General features: G+C 60.8%; 1 protein-coding gene across 1 annotated transcript in view; it reads left to right on the forward strand.

The window, feature by feature from the left end:
- The window catches only part of PPP1R37 (protein phosphatase 1 regulatory subunit 37), a 37,616-nt gene extending 19,496 nt beyond the window's left edge, over positions 1-18,120 (forward strand). The window contains exons 2-13 of the mRNA XM_069549155.1: positions 10,927-11,024; positions 12,045-12,090; positions 12,370-12,470; positions 12,833-12,952; positions 13,145-13,295; positions 13,388-13,543; positions 14,825-14,937; positions 15,568-15,709; positions 15,811-15,977; positions 16,074-16,830; positions 17,172-17,262; positions 17,346-18,120. Coding sequence (XP_069405256.1) covers positions 10,927-11,024; positions 12,045-12,090; positions 12,370-12,470; positions 12,833-12,952; positions 13,145-13,295; positions 13,388-13,543; positions 14,825-14,937; positions 15,568-15,709; positions 15,811-15,977; positions 16,074-16,830; positions 17,172-17,254 — 1,934 coding nt within the window. The 3' untranslated portion in view covers positions 17,255-17,262; positions 17,346-18,120. The remainder of the gene's footprint in view (positions 1-10,926; positions 11,025-12,044; positions 12,091-12,369; positions 12,471-12,832; positions 12,953-13,144; positions 13,296-13,387; positions 13,544-14,824; positions 14,938-15,567; positions 15,710-15,810; positions 15,978-16,073; positions 16,831-17,171; positions 17,263-17,345) is intronic.
- The last annotated feature ends 2,136 nt before the right edge of the window (positions 18,121-20,256 follow it).

Consider the following 20,256-nt stretch of genomic DNA (forward strand, 5'->3'; position numbering starts at 1 on the left):
GCCTGCGTGACACAAGGAAGATCCTGTGTGCTGCAACTAAGACCCGCCGCAGCCAATTAAGTGATAACAGAGGAAAGGAGCCAGGACCGCGGAGCCGGGCTGCTTAGCCCTGAGCCCCACTCCTCCCACTGGCTCTGTGGCCTCTGGTGGGCTCCTCACCTTCCCCTGCTTCAGGTTCGCTTTTCACCTGGGGAGTAAGACCGCCCTCACCTGGTTGCCGGAAGCAGTAAGTGTCGTAAACGCCAGCAAGGTGCTGTCCCTGTGTGTTTGCTGCCGTGAGTAGCAGTGCCTTGGAATTAGAAGGGGCTGTCTCACGGCTGGCGCGTGGGTCCTTAGGATGCCCTGTGTGACCGTGCCCCGTGACCTCCCCCTCCCCCTAGAGCACCCTGGAGCTTCAGCAAGCTCCTGCTGAGGGGCAGGCTCCGTGGTGGGCCGAGCTGAGTCGTCTGTGACTTAGAAAGCTTCCGGCACCTTCAGACTGCACGAGTTTCTGTAGCGGGATCTTCAGATGAGCCGAGCGGTTTGGAAGGTTATGCGGGTCCGCAGGTAGAGTAGCCAGGCCCTCCCTCTTCCTGGCCTGGGACTCCTGGCTGGTTGCATAAGCGTAGCCCACCCCCTGCAGCTGGTGTCCCTGATCCTGCCTCCCCTCCCCCAGTCATGATGTCTCCCTCCCGAGTGGGACAGGGAAGACCACGCTTATCACCCAGGGAGCTATGGGCATCGTAGCCCCTTCGCAGGCCTGGGGAGGGGCCCGGAGTCTGAGAAGATAGGACTGACCCAGCCTCTCCTGAGGGGCCTCCTGTCCAGGGCACGGTGTGGCTTCCTGCCCCCATCACATGGCTCTCTGGGGAGAAAGGAAGAGAGACTTCGTGCTATTCACAGAGCGAGTCATTCATTTGCCGCAGTGATGTCTCTAGACTCAGGGAGCCCTTGGTGTAGGACAGAGAGTGAACAAGGAAGCAGATACCAATTGGGGTGCATCTCGTGAGGCCCCAGAGGGATGTGGTAAAGAATACGGGTGTGGGGGCACTGATTTAGGAAGGGGCCAGAGAAGGCTTCTCAGAAGTGGCAACATTGGAGCTGAGACCTGGATGACAGGTTAGGAAGGGGGTGTGGGGAGGGGAGTGCTCTGAGCCACAGCAACAGCAGTTGCCGACCTAGAGGCAAAAACAAGCAAGGTCGGGCCGGGGAGGTCTGCGCGCGGGGATGGGGGTAAGAGCGCTGCAGGATCGAGTCAGGGGCCTTGTCCTGGGGTGAGGAGTTGCAGCCTCAGTCCCAGCGCAGGGACAAGCCATGGAGACACAAAGTGCCAGAGGCCGGCCCGTTCCTCACCACGGTCACCGCGGCTCGTTACGTGCCTGCCTGTCTCCGAAGGGCAGAAGCTGCGAGGTGGGGGTTTTCCTTTTCTGGGGGACCTGCTGGAGTGTCCTCACACATGCTCACCATGTTTCTGAAGGTGCACACCCAAACACACCCCTGGGGGTCTCCCCAGCCCTGCCTCAGCTCTGCCAGGGACAGGCAGGGGCCCACCCAAGCGAAGGCCCAGGAGACCAGGCTGGCTGGAGTGAGGGGCGGCAGCCCCTGGCGCTGGTGCGGCTCCAGGACAGATGGAGCTTGGCATCACCAGTGGCGACATGGGCACCCTCTGCTGGGAAAGTTAGTGCTTCCAGCCTGGGCGTGACCTCCGCTGCCTCGGTCCCTCTGAGCTACGGAAAGGCTGGCAGGGGTGGAGGAAGCCCAGTGCTTCGTCATCGGGAAGAATAACTCATGACCATGTCCCTTCATTTCTCCCGAGAAGTCACAGGCAGAGGCTTTTTTTGGAGCCAGCTGTGCTGCTAGAAACCCCTGCTGGTGGAAGTCGTCCTAGCAAAGGCCGCTGCTCCCCTCCGCTCTGTCTGGGCCCTGTCACTCCCCCGGCCTGGCCCCCAGAGCGCCCTGTGGCTGGGTCCTGGGGGAGCCCCCGGCCTGGCGGGGGGAAGGCCTGAGGAGTCATAACCGCCGTGGGCACGGGCACCCGAGGGCGCTTCCTCCTGGCGGACACGGAGCCGTGGAGCTGACTTCGGCCGACTCTGGAGGCCGTAGTGGCCCAGCCGTGAGAGAGGAGGCCCTGAGTGTGCGTCCTGTGTGCCCACTCAGGTGTCGCCTCCTCTCGGCACCTGAGTTTGTTTGTCTTAGGTTGGGGGCCTGATCACCTCCCCTTCCCAGGGGTGCTGTGAGGCGTCAGCTCAGGCACATGAAGGTTGTCACCATGGGTGGGCTCCGTGCAGAACTCAGGGACGCTGCCATCAGCAGGCCAGTGCTGGAGCCCTCGGTCACCCTGCTTCACCACTGTGTGCCTCAGATTCCCCGTGACAGCCCTCCGTCTGGGTGCCCTGTCCCCCTGGTGTGGGTCTGAGGCCCAGCTTTGTATTCCTCCCTTCCTTCCTGCAGCCCATATTGGCTGATCACCTGCTGGGCCAGACCTGACTGTGTGATTAAGGTTGTCATGAAAGGCTGGCCTTGGCTTCCCTCAAGCTTCCTCCCTCCAGTCCCAAATGCTGCCCTGGGGCCCTGTGTGGACCACCAGCTCTGAGCTGCCCCCCATTTAACTTTTCATTATGGACGTCTTCCAACATAGCAACTGTAGGAGTATGATGAACCCGCTTTCCGGCTTCAGTAACGACCCATATGTGGCCAGTCTTGACCCTCAGGCTGCCTCGCCCCCATTATTTTGCGGCAAATCCTAGATACCCACCATCCCCCTATACGTTCTTCTAAGTTGCCTCTGAATTGGCGGGGGCGCTCAGCCTCAAGCCAGCCACCTTCTGTTGTTGGTGGTCATCTCCCCCAGATCTCCCCCAGTGCAGGATGAGAGCGTGCTCCCTGTGGCCCTGTACACGGTACACGATGCTCGGAGAGGATCGGCCTCCACCCCCCCACCCCCCCACCCCCCGCCAAAGGAGGCTCCCCGCCCCAGGGCGAGGCTCCGGAGGCTGCCAGGAAGGCCGTCACGCTCCGATTCCTGGGCGGCGTCCCTTGCTGCTCCGTCGCTGGGTTAGCTTGCTTTCTAACAACGAGCACTGTTCCGTGAAAGGTGGTGTTCACCGGCATACTCTTCTGTTCCGCGCCATGGGTAGTAACCTTTCAAGGATCTCTGAATGAGTCTCCAAGAGTGGAGGCGCTGGACCAAAGGGCACACGCATTTGTCTTTCGGCGTGCTGATCGGTTGGTGTGCCACACTGCTGCCGAAAGGGGTTGTGCCTGTCGCTGCGCGCCCGCCTCCCACGGTCACCAGCAGGTGCTGTCCGGCTCATGGGGTCGGCCTGTCTGAAAAATACATCAGTGTACTTGCATTTAATTCGAATCCCTCTTTATTCTGAGAATGAGCGTGGAAGGATTCCGAACCTTGGTTTCCATCTTTGGGGACTGGACTGGAGGAGGCCGTCGTCAAGGGGTGGCGGGGAGAGCTCAACGAGGCCCCCTCCCCAGCCGAGGAGCCAGCGCGGTGGCTGGAGACGCAGGGTGTGGACAACGCAGAGGGGGCCAGCTGCGGCCTCTGCCTCCCGCTGGAGAAGCGCCCCTGGGCAGGTCACTTCCCATCGCGTGCCTCACCTGGAAGGCAGGGTGGCGATGCCTACCCAAGGCGGGTCACGGGGCATTTCTGGCAGTCTGGGCCCTGGTATCCTGCCCGCCTCCCTCCAGGCTCTTCTGTATTCTTCTGCACGTGGAGCTGACCCCCTGCCCCACGATGTCAGAAGGCCCTGTGTGCCTTCAAGGCCTGGGACAGTGGCCTGGCATGCGCTCCGCTGTCTGCCTCTCCCTCCCCACCCTGTCACAGTGCCTTCTCTGCGCCTGGCCCTGTTAGGGACAGTGCAGGGGATATGCGGGGAGCCCAGGGGAAGGAGCCTGACCAGCAGGGGGACATGGAGGGCTCCCCAGAGAAGGGGGCCCCTGAGCTGAGGGTTGAAATGAGACTGTCCTGCCTAAGAGGAGAGAGAGAACGAGGTGAGGTGAGGCCCTGGGCCTTTCTGGGAAAGGAGTTTCGAGTGTGGCTGGAGCACACTGCTGGCGGGGGTGCAGGGGCTCCATGAGCAAGTCTTCACGGGGGCTTCTGAGACCCAGCTTCCCCCTCCACCTTGTCCCAGCTCAGTCCAGAACATGCACAGCGCCCCCAGAGGGCATCCCTGGATGGACTGCATGCTCCTCCCCCCAGATAAGAACCCCTGGAGGGTGGGGATTCCTCCCCGCGTCCAAGCCCTCCCTGTCCTCCCAGTGCCAGCACACAGCTTGGCAAGGCCTGGCCTGGGAGGTGTGGGCTGACGAATAGGAAGATGGTATCTAAGTGGGAATTCTGGGTTAGAAGCCTCACTCCAAGGGGCTGAAGGCTGAAGGGGGATTCTATTGTCTTCTGGATCTGTGGAGCCTTGACTAGCTTGACTTCTGGCCTCGCTGGATCCTGTGTCTCTCTTCTCCTCTGGGCCCACCTCTCCCAAGTCAGCTTTATTCTTGGGAGGCACTCTCCCCTTGGTGGATTCCGGAGTGGCTGCTCCAAAAGCGGGAGGCCACCTCGTCCACCCCTGGAGACGCGAGCTCTTGTTTCCTGACAGCCCTGCAGGGGTCATCCCCCTGTCCCTGGCGAGTCACTGAAAGGAGGCTGAGGACAGGGCACCTCTGGGGAGGATGGCGGGACATGGAGGTAACGCAGACGTCCCACCTGGGGCCCGGGGATGGCGGCGTGAGGGCGGTGGGGCCTGGGTGCTGACTGCCCGGGGCAGCGCGGGGAGACGCAGACAAGGCAGCCTCACTGTGGGAGTGTGCTGTGAGCCTGGCACACCACCTGCCCGGGGGCTGCTGGCCAGGTGCCCCCTGAAGGTGTGAGCCCAAGCGGCCTGGGTCGGCGAGGATGGTGTTCCCCAGATGGTGAGGCATGAGCCACAAGAGCCTGGGTGCCCTGCAGGGCTGGTCACTGCAGTGACCTTGCTGCTGTGAGGCTCTGGTTTCCTCTCTGTCGGGCAGGGTGATGGTGGCGGTGCCCTTCTGTCTGGGGTAGGAAGGGCGTGACAGGACCCTCTGAGGGTGGGCTCCGCAGATGCGCTGACCAGGCCCTGGGAGTCAGGACCACGTGCGGTTAGAACCCAGGCCTGGCTCCAGGCCACCCAGTAGCCTCAGCTTCCCTCTTCAGCTCTGGGCGCCAGTCCCGACAGCCTCCCTGTTAGGGGACTCAGGGGGCTTCCCGCTCCCTGGCCCTGGTCTCTGCAGACGCAGTCCTCCCCAGACCTCGGATACCCCCGACACTGCTCTGAACCAGCCTGGTGGCTCCTGTCTCATACAGAGTGGAGTGCTCGCTGAGGCCCGCTGGGTCCCCGCCCCTCCGCCTCTCCTGGTGGCCTGGATCCAGCCCCGCCTGTCCCCCTGCTGTCCTGCCTCTCTGCTCCCCTGGGCTACTGCCCCCTGCTCTCTGTCTCTCTCATCTGTGTCTGCAATCTGCTTTTAAAGCCTCAGGAGTGAGAACTGGCCCCCATCCCCTTGTCCCACCCCCCACCCCCCCCACTGCTGCTTCCTGGTTTTGACGCCCACTGGGGTGACCACAGCCCCAGGCTGACGCAGGTATGGCCTGAGCCACCGCCGCCCCTGGTACACCCCGTCCTTGCCTCTCGTGGGTGCTTTTGCACCTGTGTGCAGAGGAGAGAGCCCTCTCGGCCGTCACCTGACGCCTGGCATCGGGTTTCTGTGCCCCTTTGTGCGGCAGGGGTGGGGGAGCGGTCTCATTTGCCCCACAGCCTCTTCCTGGGAGACTGGCACCAGCTGCACATGGGCCTCGCTCCCCACAGCTCATACCTTCGCCCCGGCCCCTGCCTCCCCCCGGGCCCGTCAAGGTCATGTGAGAATGGAGCCATATTCCAGTTACAGAGCAGGACAGGTCGGAGTGTGCATTCCAGCCCAGCCGCTCCTGACTCCATGACCTTGGACAGATGACTTGCCCTTTCTGAGTTTGCTTCCCCTGATTACAAAGTAAAAATGCACCTGCCAGACTCATAAGGTCACGCAGCTGGCCGGACAAAACTGCATAGAAAGTGCTCAGCATGGTGGCTTAGATGGAGTAAGTGCCCGATGCCTGGCAGTGGTGGCCGCAGCCACCATTGCCACCTTTACCAGCTGTGTCTTCCGCCGAGCCAGGCCCTGTGCTGGGCAGCTCCGTGGCGGGTGCTCTCATACCCCTCTCTCCTGAGACCTCCAGATTCCCTTTCAGAGAGGAAAAGAGTCATTGTGTTCATCACAGCCTCACAGGATGAGGATCGGAACATGGGTCCTCTTACCTGAAGCAGTGACCTCTTCGCATCCCACTCCCGGCGCCCGGGGGTGCGCCCCTCACCGCACCTCCCCTCCTCTCTGACGGCTGCTTACACCAGCCCCTGCCCAAATCAGACCTTGGCAGCCGTGGCTATGGGAGCTGGAAACACACTCACAGGCGTGTCCTCCTCGCACACGCCTCACCAACCATTCCGTCACTCAACAGGTGCTTTGTTCTCTTCTGGGTCCCCGCCTTCCAGTGTGGGGACAAAACAGGGCAGTGACGGCCAGCCAGCCTCGAGGAGCACTCCGGAGCGTGAGCTCAGCCCTGGCCTGAGGGGTGTGCTGTGCTGACTCAGTGCACACTCACCCTGGGAGGAGTCCCGCTCGGCCCCGTTTTCAGAGTCGGGTGGTTGAGGGGCAGACGTTCCGTCGTTTTGCTCAGAGTCATAGGGTTTAAGTTGGGAGCCAGGACTTGGTCCCAGGCGCTCCGGCTCCGGAGCCCGTGCTCAACCACGCTGCAAGACCCCGTGTCTCCAGTAAGCCACGTCCAGGCAGGGCCTTCCTGAGCTCACGGGGGCGGGGGGCAGCCAGGCCCCAGGCCCCCGACTGCAGGCTGGAGCTGGGCCCTCACTACTTTGCAGCCTTGCCCTCGGACCCTGGGGCAGGGCTCTGACTCAGGCCTCCCAGCCTGGCCCAGCCTGGCGGCCAGTGACCTCACCGTGTGAGCGGTTCTCCTCACCCTAGCTCTCCGGGTCCGCCTGCTCGTTTGTGGGTGCCTGGCTGCAGCCTGAGGCCCAGGCCCTTTGACTTGCAGCGGCCTTGTGGTTCTGTTAAGGATGGACAAGTCGAGGGCGGATGACCCAAGGTGGGGCCTTGATGATTTCGTCACAGCATCACAGATGAGCAAGTGTGTGGGGGCTGGTCCTGAGCCGGCCGCCCGGGCCAACCCCCCAGCCTGTAAAGTGCTTGGGTGGCGCCTGGCACGGCAGAAGTGCTGCATAAACACTCTATGTAATTTGTCTGAACCACCTGTACTGCCATTTCCTTACCGTGTTTGTTTTTTTTTAACATTGGTTCATTAAAAAATTTTGAATATGTTTCTTCTCATTTATTTCCACTGATAATCTATGCAAAATGCTGGTTTTGATTTAATAGTTCCTTTTTCTTATATATGAATGAAATGCCCATACATACTGATGACCTCAAGGTCCTTCCCAATCCACCTGACACTCACACGTGCCCACTGGTGACCGACCAGGCCTGGGGACATGGCTGGCGGTGCTGTTGAGAAAAGCAAGGCGGGGCCGGGGGCCTTTAGGCTGAACCCCGCTTCTGTTCCTCTGTTTCACCCCACTGCTGCCCCCACCTGGAGTGTGTGTCTCAGCATCAGAGGAAAATGACAAGACGCAGCTATCATTCTTTTTGAAAAGTAATTTTGCCAGTTTGGGGCTGAGCTGGGCCTTCGCTGCCACGCGCGGGCTCTTCTCCAGTCGCGGCAAGCAGGTGTGCTCTGGTGGCAGTGCGTGGGCCTCCCGTTGCCCCCCGTGACTCCTCGTGTGGCGGAGCAGGGACTGGAGGTGCACGGGCTTCAGTAGTCGTGGCGCACAGACTTAGTTGCTCCGTGGCGTGTGGAATCTTCCCGGATCAGGGATCGAACCCGTGTCTCCCGTGTCACTCCACCACTGAGCCTCCAGGGGAGCCCGCAGTCGTCATTCGTGTCTGCAGCTGCCCTGGGCCTTGGGCCCCAGGTCTCCGAGCCTGTCTCTCCTGCCCCTGCTCTCAGCTTCCCCTACTGCGCCCGAGTGGGCAGGTGCTGCCTCCCCCAGCCCTGGCAGTGGCCTTGTGTGAGGCTGTACCGGCATCAAAACCCCACGGGCGCCTTGCTGGAGGAGTGGCTGGATGGTACTTGTGGCTGGTGTGGAGGTGGCAAGGTCAGAGACCCTGGCCCTCAGACTCACCAGGAGGCCTCTCAGGGCAAAGACCAACCCAGTGGGTAGGCTTTCAGGGGACATCAGGAGCCAGAAGTCCTAGGCAGTCAGGGAGGGCTTTCTGGAGGAAGCATTGTTGGAGCTGGACACCTAAAGGACCAACTGCAATTTGAGAGGTTGCTAAGGCTCATGTTTCCTGCCCAGACTGTCTAGGATACTGAGAACTGCTAGTTAACAACCCCATGTGTACCCCGTCCCTACTTCATCCCCATCTGAGGTGACCAAACCAACCCCACCTTGGCCTGGGGGCCGTTACGGAAGGGAGCGGGTCTCAGGGAGCAGTTTTTGCCTTTTGGCCATTGGGTAAAGCCTATGTACGCTTTCTTGGAGTGACTTTTTTTTTTTTTTTTAATCCTGGAGTGGGTTGCCATGCCCTCCTCCAGGGGATCTTCCTGACCAAGGGATCGAACTCCCGACTCTAGAAATCTCCTGCATTTGTAGGCAGGTTCTTTACCACTAGTATCTCTTGGGAAGCCCCATGGAGCAGCGATTCTTAAAGGCGAAAAACAGGATTTATAAAGGGTACAGTTAAAATACAGTATATTGAATACCTTTAAAATCATTATATAGTATTTATACTCATCCTCATTGACACGTGAAATAACAGGACATAGCAGCAGCTCGGACGGCTCCCAAAGCAGTGATGAGCATTCAGGATCTGCAGTAACTGTTACGTGACGTGAAAACATCTGCCGTTTCTATTGATGACAGAGTGTTAGGGTCTGCTAAAGAGTGTTTCTTTTCTCTCTTTTTTGCCTCTAAGAAGGAAATGCTAAATTACGTCACAGTTCAGCTAGTGAAACTACAGAGGCAATTTTTCTCAAGTTCATGGACCCCCTGAGAGGTCAGTGGCCCGCTGCTTGGCGGACTCCCTGAGTACAGGCCAGTGCCAGTCCCCCCTCCCCCAGAGCTGGGAGCCGCTGGGCACGTGATGGCATGGCAGTGGGGCCAGCGACACGGGGGAGGCTGCTGGTCACCTACAGCTAGCTTTTCTCAGGCTCCATGCTGCCCACTTCCCCCAAGAAGGAAGCGAGGGGTCTAGGATGGAGCCTGAGCCCTGGGAAGCCCAGGGCCTCTATGGGCGTCTTTCCTCCAGCATCCCTACCTAACACAACAGAGAGAGTTCCGGAGCAGGTATTCTGCTCTGCCTGGCCCCAGGGAGGCAGCTTTCCTTCCCTGGACCTTGGTTTCCTCCGCAAGAAGTCCTGGTGCTGTTTGATAGGGTTGGGTGTTGGGCTCCTGGCAGAATGGTGGCCGGAGGGAGCGTCCCCTGGAAATGCCTGCCCGGAAGCTCTGCAGGTGCTCCCGCAGGTCCATCCCCTGCCCGCCCTGCAGCCCCCGTGTCCGCCCCATGCCGCTGGCTCCCTGCACGCAGGCCTGACTCCGTTCCTCCCCGGCTCAGAGCCCTTCCTGCACTCCTGGCTGTTGCTGCTGCTGCTAAGTCGCTTCAGTTGTGTGTCTGACTCTGTGCGACCCCGTAGACGGCCTCCTACCAGGCTCCTCTGTCCCTGGGATTCTCCAGGCAAGAGCACTGGAGTGGGTTGCCATTTCCTCCTCCAGTGCGTGAAAGTGAAGCCACTCAGTCGTGTCCGACTCTTTAGCAACCTCATGGACTGCAGCCTACCAGGCTCCTCTGTCCATGGGATTTTCCAGGCAAGAGTACTGGAGTGGGGTGCCGTTGGTTTCTCTGGCACTCCTGGCTGCCCCCGGGCAAAATCCAGGCTCTGACAGCCAAAAACTGATCTTTTCACCTGGCGAATGGCTAAACAAAATGCATACCTGGGCAGTTACTACGCAGCACTACAAAGGGGCCGAAACTCAAAACTGTTCCGTTCCAGGAAGAAGTGGGCCGCCAGAGGCCACATACGGTTTACCGTCGTTGTATGGAATGTCCAGAAAAGGCAAATCTGTGCAGACAGAAAGGCTAGCCCTACCTTCCACGTGGTAGCAGGCCCTGAGATTCCCAAGGACAAGCCTGTGCAGGCTGGGTTTGGGCTGCACCCCTCGTTCATTTGGGGAGCCACTGTCCGCCTCCTTGGGGCGCCAGGGCTATATCAGGGACTCTGACTGCTGCCGTGTCCCTGGGGCACAGGAGGCCCCGTTTGGTGCTGAGGGAGTTTCTGGAGTGAGGAATCTGAGAGGCCATGTGGCATTGCAGTTGAGGTCTGAGTTCCAGCTCCACCACTCACCAGCTGTGTGACCTTGGGCAAAGTGCTTCACCTCTCTGAGCTCAACTTCCTCATAAGGTTGGAGTGTGGCCTCATTCTCTCATTCAAAGGAAACCACAAATCAGACATCTGCTCTGGGTGGTGGTGGGGAGACCTAGGGAGCCCCAGTCCTGCCCTGCGGGGGCTCCCAATCTAGTAGAGGAAGCAGCTGACAGGTAGAAAAGTGGCATGACATTAGCTGTATGATGTTTATGGGAAGGTGGGCGGGGAGCTGCGGGGAGGTGTGGGAGAGTGGGCTGACTTGGTTTGGGGGCGCTGGGAGACACTCCCCAGCGCAGCAGTCACAGCAAGGGGCCTCAACAGCAGGACTGCACTCGGTGGGTTGTTGGAAGGAGGTTGAGAGGGGAAGGGGCGGGGGGCAGAGGCTAGTGGGTAGGAATGGGTGAATGAGGCCCAGGGGGTGGAGCGTCACCTGCCTGGGTCTTCTTTGCCTACAGCCCAGAATGTGACAGTGGACGAGATTATTGGCGCCTACAAGCAGGCTTGCCAGAAGCTGAATTGCAGACAGATCCCTAAGCTCCTCAGGCAGCTCCAGGTATGCCAGGTGACTGGGGGTGGGAGTGGTCCCTGGGGTGAAGCTGCCCTCCCTGTGCCCCCCAGCACCTTCTGGGCCCGTGATGTCTGCCCCAAGCAAGAGAGGGTACACAGAACACTCCCCCTCCCCAGCCTAGCCGGCCAGCCAAGGGCTAATGTAAATATGTCTTTGAAAATCCTCTTTTAAGTGGAAAAACCAGTCAGGCTCTTCATGAATATTTAAATAAACAGTACAGAATTATGTAAAGTAGGAAATTACTTGTCAAGAATCATCCGCTCCCCAAAGAAGTTCTCTTCCTCAGGGGAAAAGCCATGTATATGAAATTTAAAAGTCTGAATGACAAAAATAATGTATATTCTTTTAAAAAGTTCAAATACTGCAGATACAGAAAGCACGCCGTTTCTCAATTCTTGCCCAAGTCCCATTCCCAGGAGTGCCCCCTGGTGGCAGCTTGGGGTTTTCACCCTCTAGACTCTGCTTTTATAAATGGGGGAGTCACTGTCCAGAGGTGTATAGACACGTGGGCAGGCTCTGTTTTTTTGTATGACTAAGGTCTTGCTGTGGGGCTTCTCTGGTGGTTCAGCCCATAAGGAATCTGCCTGCACTGTGGGAGACTCAGGTTTGATCCCTGGGTTGGGAAGATCCTTTGGAGAAGGGAATGGCAACCCACTCCAGGGTTCTTTCCTGGAGAATCCCCATGGACAGAGGAGCCTGGCGGGCTGCAGTCTGTGGGGTCACAAAGAGTTGGACACGACTGAGCGACTAACACACACACACACACACACAGGGCCTTGCTGTGCCCCTGGCCTGCTCTCCTCTAGTCGTCACTCGCAGGCCGCCTGTCCACCCTGGTCGTGTTGGTAAAGCACTGCCTTAGTGCCCTCCCTCTGGATGGGTCATTCCAGAATGTTCCAGGATTGCTTGTTTCAGAGCCCTGGCTGCCCCACTGTTAGGGACAGACAACCTGACAGCCTGGTCAAGGGCTTCCTGGCTTGACCACGGTCCGCTCTGCTTTCCCAGGAGTTCACGGACCTCGGGCACCGCATCGACTGCCTGGATTTGAAAGGTGTGTGTCTGGAAGGGGCCGGGGGCCCTTGGGTGGTGGGCAAAGCTGGGACCTCCCTGGAGGTGGCCGAGGGCAGGCAGAGCTGGGCCAGAGAGAGGTGTGGGCGTCCCCGGAGGTGAGACACGTGCCTCGAGCCGTGGGGAGGCGGGAGGGTCTTTCCTCCCTGGCTTGGCCGGGAGCCCGTGCTTCCACCCAGCGGCCCGCCCCGCACGTGAGTGCACATGCGTAGAGATGCGCCCACAGATGCGCATGCGCACACGGCACTCCGTGTCGTCCCAGGTGAGAAGCTTGACTACAAGACCTGCGAGGCCCTGGAAGAGGTCTTCAAGAGGCTGCAGTTCAAGGTCGTGGATCTGGAACAGACGAACCTGGACGAAGATGTGAGCAGCCCGCCACCGCCCATCCCCACGCCCTGAGCTCCTTGCCCCTTAGAGGTCTCGGGGGAGGGCATAGCAGAAAAAAGGAACCCCCTTGGACAGAAGCTGGGCGGGGCCTCTTGAGGAGCAAGATCAGGGAGACGGCCAGAGCGCCCAGAGTGCGGGGTGGGGTTGAACTCTGGATGGGGCCCAGAGAAACGGTCTCACAGACTCACCCCAGGATGGGGCTTCCTAAGCAAGGGGGATGCGTGGGGCCAGGCCTGAGCGGAGGCGTATGGCCTTCGGGAGTCTAGTGCCTCAGCCCCTGCCTCCTGGCTTCCCCGGGCGGCCGCGACCTGAGGCCGAGCCCCGCTGTCTCTGCCCAGGGTGCCTCAGCCCTCTTCGACATGATTGAGTACTATGAGTCGGCCACACACCTCAACATCTCCTTCAACAAGCACATCGGCACCCGGGGCTGGCAGGCCGCCGCCCACATGATGCGCAAGGTGGGGACCTCCGGCCCGCAGCCTCTCTTCATAGGGCCTGGTTCCACAGCCCTCCCTTCACCAGCCAGTGTCCCCGCTGTACAGCCAGGTGGCCCTGCTGTCCATGAGGCTGTTGGGTGGGGGGGGGGGCCGCCCCCGGGGCGGGGAGGGCGGGGCCAGCCTGACCCCGCCCCTCACGCACCTGCCTCGCAGACAAGCTGCCTGCAGTACCTGGACGCGCGCAACACACCCCTCCTGGACCACTCGGCGCCCTTCGTGGCGCGCGCCCTGCGCATCCGCAGCAGCCTAGCAGTGCTGCACCTGGAGAGCTCCAGCCTGTCGGGGCGGCCCCTCATGCTGCTTGGTGAGGCCCCAGGGCGGTGTGCTGCTGGGCTCGGGTTGTTGGCCAGGTCCCCCAGGCCTGGCCGGTCACAACCCCCTCCCCCTCTCCCCCAGCCACGGCCCTGAAGATGAACATGACTCTGCGGGAGCTGTACCTCGCCGACAACAAGCTCAACGGCCTGCAAGACTCGGCCCAGCTCGGCAACCTGCTCAAGTTCAACTGTTCCCTGCAGATCCTGGACCTCCGCAACAACCACGTGCTGGACTCAGGTGGATATGTGGTCCCTACCTGACCCCTGCTTCAGTTCCCCGGCACCCACTGTGTGGCCAGCCAGTCACTCATGGTGCTGCTGACACGGGTGGCTAGGACAGTCCCAGCCCTCCCCTCGTGGTGATGGCGCAGATAGGGCCAGGCTGTGGGAGCCCCAGGGTTTGGCCCCGACTTGGGATGAGGGAGGAGGGAACAGCTCAACTGTTCCTTCAGGGTGAGGTGCAGTATTGACCAGATAGTTGATATTGTAATAAAGGATCAACCACAAGCTGTTCAAGGTGTGCAGGCAGGGACCTGTGGGTGGTGATGAGGAGGCTGGGCTGGAGCCAGCCATTTGAACAGCCTAGGGAAGAATCCAGGCAGAGAATACCAAGCGCTGAGATCTGAGGTGAGAAGGAGCTTATGCATGCATGCTCGGTCACTTCAGTCATGTCCTACTCTTTATGACCCCATGGACTATAGCTAGCCGGGCTCCTCTGTCCATGGAATTTTCCAGGCAAGAATACTAGAATGGGTTGCCATGCCCTTCTCCAGAGGATCTTCCTGACCCAGGGATCGAACCCCCATCTCCTGCATTGCAGGCAGATTGTTTTACTGCTTAAACCATCAGGAAAACCTGGGAAAGAGCTTAGATGTTAGATATCTGGGGGGAAGAGCCCCAGTGAGCCCGAAGGTGAGTGAGCAGTGAAGAGGGACTAGTCACAGGGCCTTGTCAGTGGGAGGAATTTGATTTCATCCTGGCTCACTGTCGAGCAGAGTCGCAGGGGAGGGAGGTGCAGGATGGGGCAACAAGTCCAGCGCCTTCCTCCAGGGCATCTGGCCCTGGACACCATGATTACTGAGCACCTACCACATTCAGGGACTATTGGCTCCTGGTTCACAGCGATGAGTGAGGCAGAGGTCTCTGTCTCGGGAGAGACAAAGCCAAGATACATGAGTAATGTCTGTTAGATGGTGAGACATGCCGTGAAGAGAAGCAAGCCACGATGGTGGACAGAGCTGTCTGCTGAGGGTAGGCTGGCCAGGAGTGTCCTGTGAGCAGGCGAGATTTGAGTGAAGATCTGAGACAGGTGGAGGAGTCCTTCATCTACTTAGCCAGAGGACGAATGATCCCTGGGGTTGGGAAGCTGTGTGTGCCAGGTCCCAGGTAGTGGGGCCAGAGCCTGTGGGGCTAGACAGGCCGGGGCGGGGCTTTCTGAGCACTCTGAGCTGGCTCTTGGCCAGCATCCCCCTGGGAGGCTCCCCGACCACCGGCAAGACTTGCCCACGGGCCTCCCCAGGTCTGGCCTACATCTGCGAGGGCCTTAAGGAGCAGAGGAAGGGGCTGACGACCCTGGTGCTGTGGAACAACCAGCTCACGCACACGGGCATGGCTTTCCTGGGCATGACGCTGGTGAGTCGGCTGGAGAGGGAGGGGGCAGCGTGGCCCCTCCAGCACCTCCCCCGTCCCCCTTCTTCCTCCTCTTCCGCGGTCTCGGCTCATCCTGCCAGTTGGGGAACCTGGCCTCTCCCGCCAGCCCTGTTTGGTCTCTGCTCCGGCTCCTGCTCCCTCTTTCTCTGAGGAGGGCAGCCCTTCCTTCATTGCTTCTCCACACCCAGCACCACAGCCTAGTACAAGACAGTGCCTTGTGCCAGGGGAAACCGTTTTGTCTAGAAAGTTAGCATTCGTAGAAGTCTTCAGTAAGTCTTGAATCTCTTCATCACATGGTATTCAAAGCAAGCCCACAGGGTACAAGGCCTCAGACCCAAGTTAAGAATTACCCACAGCCAGGCCTGTGCCCAGAGCCCTCAGGAGGCTGGCGAGGTCAGAGGGTGGGCCTGGGGCTGTGGGGTGGCTGGACGCCTGGAGGGCTGAGTAGTGGATGGGGCAGCTGGCACTTGGGAAATTTCTGTGTACATGAGGGATTCGGCCCAAAGCAGGAAGGTGCTAGTGCTCGGACTGGGGGCACTGCCAAGGAGAGCCTGCCTCTTTCCTGACTGGCTTCCTGGGCCTTTCCTGGCTCTTGTGCGCTAATCCCTCCAGCCGCACACACACAGCCTGGAGACACTGAACCTGGGCCACAACCCCATCGGGAATGAGGGCGTTCGGAACCTTAAGAACGGCCTCATTGGCAACCGCAGCGTGCTGCGCCTCGGCCTGGCCTCCACCAAGCTCACGTGCGAGGGTAGGGCGCAGGGGATGGTGGGGCAGGGGATGGTGGGGCCGGGGCGGGGGGCGGCCAGCCGAGCGTGGGCCCGTGGCCAGCCCCTGCGGTCCCCCTCCCAGGCGCGGTGGCAGTGGCGGAGTTCATCGCCGAGAGCCCCCGCCTCCTGAGACTGGACCTTCGGGAGAACGAGATCAAGACAGGCGGGCTCATGGCACTGTCGTTGGCCCTCAAGGTGAACCACTCCCTGCTGCGTCTGGACCTCGACCGTGAGCCCAAGAAGGAGGCGGTGAGCGGGCTCTTCCCTGCCGGCAGGGGGTGGGCCGGGGACCTGCTGTGGGCAGGCCACCCAGAGCCCGAGCCCGGCCCGCTCCTCTGCCTGCAGGTGAAGAGCTTCATCGAGACACAGAAGGCGCTGCTCGCTGAGATCCAGAACGGCTGCAAGCGCAACTTCGTGCTGGTGCGGGAGCGGGAGGAAAAGGAGCAGCGGCTGCAGCTGTCGGCCTCCATGCCCGAGATCACCGTCACCGAGCCCCAGCCCGACGACGAGCCCCGGGAGGAGCCTGCCGCCGAGGCGCAGGAGAACGGGGCGCCGGGCCCCAACCCCGGGCCGGACTCAGACTCAGACTCAGACTCTGAGGGGGAGGATGGGGACGAGGCGGATGGGGAGAGGGCCGAGGCCCCCTGCCCCGCCCTGGTGCCCCCCACGGACTCCCTGGGCCCTGGGGACAGGAGCCCCCCAGGCTGCCCCTCCTCCCCCGCCGAGCAGCGCATCTCCGTGTCCAGCCCGGGCTGGGGCCACAAAGTGTTTGTGGTGACCCGGGTGGAGAGTCCACCCGAGAGGGCAGAGCCTCCTGTGCCCCCCGCCCCTCCTGCCACCCCCGCCCCTCCTGCCACCCCCGCCCCTCCTGGTCCTGCGTCCCCACCCGCCTCAGCCTCCCCCCCACCCTCACCTTTCCTGACGCCCACTGAGGCTGCCAGCACTCCGGACCTTGGGCCACCTGAGTCCCAGCCACCGCTGGAGCCGCCCCAGGTGGGGCCACCATTGCCCAACGGCCTGAAGCCTGAGTTCGCCCTGGCACTGTCCCCAGAGCCGCCCCCAGGGCCTGAGGCCAAGGTGGGAAGCTGTGGCCTGGAACACGGTGAGAGGCGCCCTGGGGCTGGGTGGCGGGGCCCCTGGGTGCTGTGTGTGACCCTGGGCAAGCATACACCCGTGGGGTGCCTCAGTTACCCCTTGAAGAAAGTGGACCTTGACAGGGACGAGTGGGACTGGGTTCTCGGTCCCCGCCGTACTCCCTGGGGTCCCTGGGAGCCCTGGGAGCCCCGTGGGGGTGGGGCATGTCAGGTCTGCTGACTGGAGTCTGAGGGTCTCAGTGGCCCCCGGACATGTGCTCCCTTAGGAGTCTGGCTCAGGCAGGGCTCCTGCCCCCAGCCCTCCCACCTGACTGGAGGCCGCCCACCCTTCTCCCCCGACCCCCCACAGAACTGAGCTGCTCCAAGAACGAGAAGGAGCTCGAAGAGCTGCTCCTGGAAGCCAGTCAGGAATCTGGGCAGGAGACACTGTGACGCTTTAGGTGCGGTGCGGTGCGGGCCGGGCCGGGGGGCCGGTGGCAGAGCCCCGGCTCTGACAGGCTCTCCACCTTCTCTCCTCCCGAAGCTCCCTGTTACCCGTCGGTCTTCGAAGAGCTGAGGCCAGAGCCATGAGAATCTGCTCACCCTCACCCCCAGCTTTCTGAGGCCCGGGACACCAGAGGGTGGGGGCTTTCCTGGGACCCTCGCCCACCCGCCCACACAGCAACACTACACGGGGTGCAGGAGCTTCAGGGGTGGCCCTCCCCGCCCTGACTGAAGCACTTCTATTTATGTGTCGACACTCGAAGACTCTGGGCTGGGGGTGGAAGGGAGGAGGAAGTGGACGTGGTCTCCAAAGCCATGGGGCTCACGAGGCCCCAGCGCCTCTTCCCAGGGGCCCATTTGGCCAGGCTTGCCCCATCGAGGGCAGGAGTCCTAGGTGGTGGCGGGATGGCCCCCCGGGGCCCCGGGTGCGGGACCAGGCCCGAAGCATGGCTTGGGAGGGGCGGTGAGCGGTGGTGGTGGTGGTGGTGGTGGTGGTGGTGGTGGTTGGACTTGGAGCAGCCCCAGGCAGGGTGAGGGCCTGGGCTGGGGTGGGTGGGGGGAGACAGGAGCCGAGGATCAGAGCTTTCTTTATCTTAAGTGCAATAAATCTTTCAGGGAGCTGGGGTGGGGAGCAGCCAGGGCTTGGAGACCCTGCTGTCCCAGCCACGTGAGGCTGCGCCCTGAGAGGCACTACAACCCGGGGTGGGGGTGCGCGGGGGTGGAAGGGGGGTGGGCAGAGGGCGGGGGAGGGGCTGCTCCTGTCGGTGCAACTCTGTTCACACCTTTTCTAATAAACCAGAGCTGGGTTCCCCGTTTGCCTGCTCTCTGCTTGCGCTGATCCTGGGTCTCCACTGTGGGGGCTCTGGGCAGAGGGAGGGGAGGGCAGGGGCGTGACAGGTCCCGGCTGCGGAGCATCCATGGGGATGTGTGGAGGCCATCCTGGAGGAGAGCCCCGAGGTGGGGCAGGCAGGAGCGGGGTCTCCCACCACAGCCTCCGCGCCGGTGCCCCTTCCTCAGGAGCCCAGGCTCCTCTGTGACAGCCGGTTCATCCCTGCTTCCACTCCCCTCTCTCCCGAGGAAATACCTTCCGAATGCCTCCCAGCTTCAGGTCCAGCTCGGGTTCAGAGGTCATTGCTCTGCCCAGTCAGACTCTGTGACCCCCACAGACTATAGCCACCCAGGCTCCTCCGTCCATGGGACTTCCCAGGCAGGAATACCCGAATGGGTTGCCATTCCCTTCTCCAGGGACTCTTCCCGACCCAGAGATTGAATCCGGGTCTCTGGCATTGCAGGCAGGTTCTTTACTGCCTGAGCCACCAAGGAAGTGGGCCAAGGAGAACGGACAGCCCAGCCCCGTCAGCCCCAGACATCCTGGGAGGAGGACGCCTGTCCTCAGAGCCCGGCGGTCGCCTGGTCACTGCCCACAGGCACCGAGGTGCGGCTGGAGGGCTGTCGGGCACGCACTTCTGGGAAATCTGAGTCTCACCTTTCAGAAAAGGTGAGAACCACTTCAGGGGAAGGCCTTCACACCTGCTCCTTTGCTGTGTGGGAGGCCGGTTCAGGTCAGGAAGAGGTGCGGTGAGAAAACAAGAGTCACAGCATTGAGGACCAGGAGCCCCTTCAGTTCGTATGCAAACTGGGGGGTCTTCTGCCCCAGTTGCCTGACCGACTGGGATGAACACCTTGAGTCACCAACCACTGCGGTGTCCTAACTGTCCTTAGGGCAGCCGCAGCTGGGACTCCCTCTCATTTGGGCAAAGGGCTGGGGGAAGCCATGTACACTGGTCACCAGCCGGTGGCACCCGCCCCACTGGCAGCCAGGGAGACACCCACACAGTGTCCAGGTTCCGGGCTGTGGGCAGCGCCACCCTCTGACTGGTACAGCTGTGACCAGGTGGGGGACGAGCCCCTCCAGGCTGCCCTACCTCCAGCCCCCGCTTCCTGGGGAGACCCAGGAATGCGGAGTTTCTTTCAAAGTACTGAGAAACCACAGTCCTTTGCCAAGTTGAGGTATTGTCAGTACAGCCCCCTAAAAATCAACAGTAGGTTTTTGGTAAAATTTAGCCATTGCCCAGGAGTCAACGCCGGTGGGGGCTTTTGGTCCTTACATCAGTGTTGGGTGCTCATCCATCCCCTTTACTGTCTGCCTCCACCTCCAGGCCAGGTGATTAACAGACTGGGCTGAGGGGGGCACGTGGGGAAGGAGCCTATGCCTCGTGGGGTGCCTGGGAATGTCTGGAGTCCTCTTCCCAGCCTTGTCCCTGCCCTTCACTTCAGCTTGTAATTAGGAATTCAGGGTTGAATTGTGACCCTCCCCCAGACCTCAGATGGGACTTTAGAAATGGGGTCTTTATCAAGGTATTCAAGTTAAAATGAGGTTGTAGGATGGGCCCTGATCCGATATGAAAAGGGAGAATTTGGAGTCAGGGACAGACGTACTCACAGGGAAGATGTAAGGACACCAAAGGCTTTGTGAGGATGGAGGGCTTGTGACGCAACCACAAGCCAAGGATGCCAGAAGCTCGAAGAGGCGAGGAAGGGCTCCCTCTCCAGGTTTCTGAGGGGCACGGCCCTGACAGCTCCTTGATTTTGGACTTCTGACTTCCAGAACTGTAAGGAAATAAACCTCTGCTGTTCTAAGCTACTCAGTTCAGTTCAGTTCAGTCGCTCAGTCGTGTCCGACTCTTTGCGACCCCACGAATCGCAGCACTCCAGGCCTCCCTGTCCATCACCATCTCCCAGAGTTCACTCAGACTCACGTCTGTCGAGTCTGTGATGCCATCCAGCCATCCCATCTTCTGTCGTCTCCTCCTCCTGCCCCCAATCCCTCCCAGCATCAGAGTCTTTTCCAATGAGTCAACTCTTCGCATGAGGTGGCCAAAGTATTGGAGCTTCAGCTTCAGCATCATTCCTTCCAAAGAAATCCCAGGGCTGATCTCCTTTAGAGTGGA

The sequence above is a fragment of the Ovis canadensis genome, chromosome 14 (genome assembly GCF_042477335.2).
Source record: "Ovis canadensis isolate MfBH-ARS-UI-01 breed Bighorn chromosome 14, ARS-UI_OviCan_v2, whole genome shotgun sequence".
Lineage (NCBI taxonomy): Eukaryota > Metazoa > Chordata > Mammalia > Artiodactyla > Bovidae > Ovis > Ovis canadensis.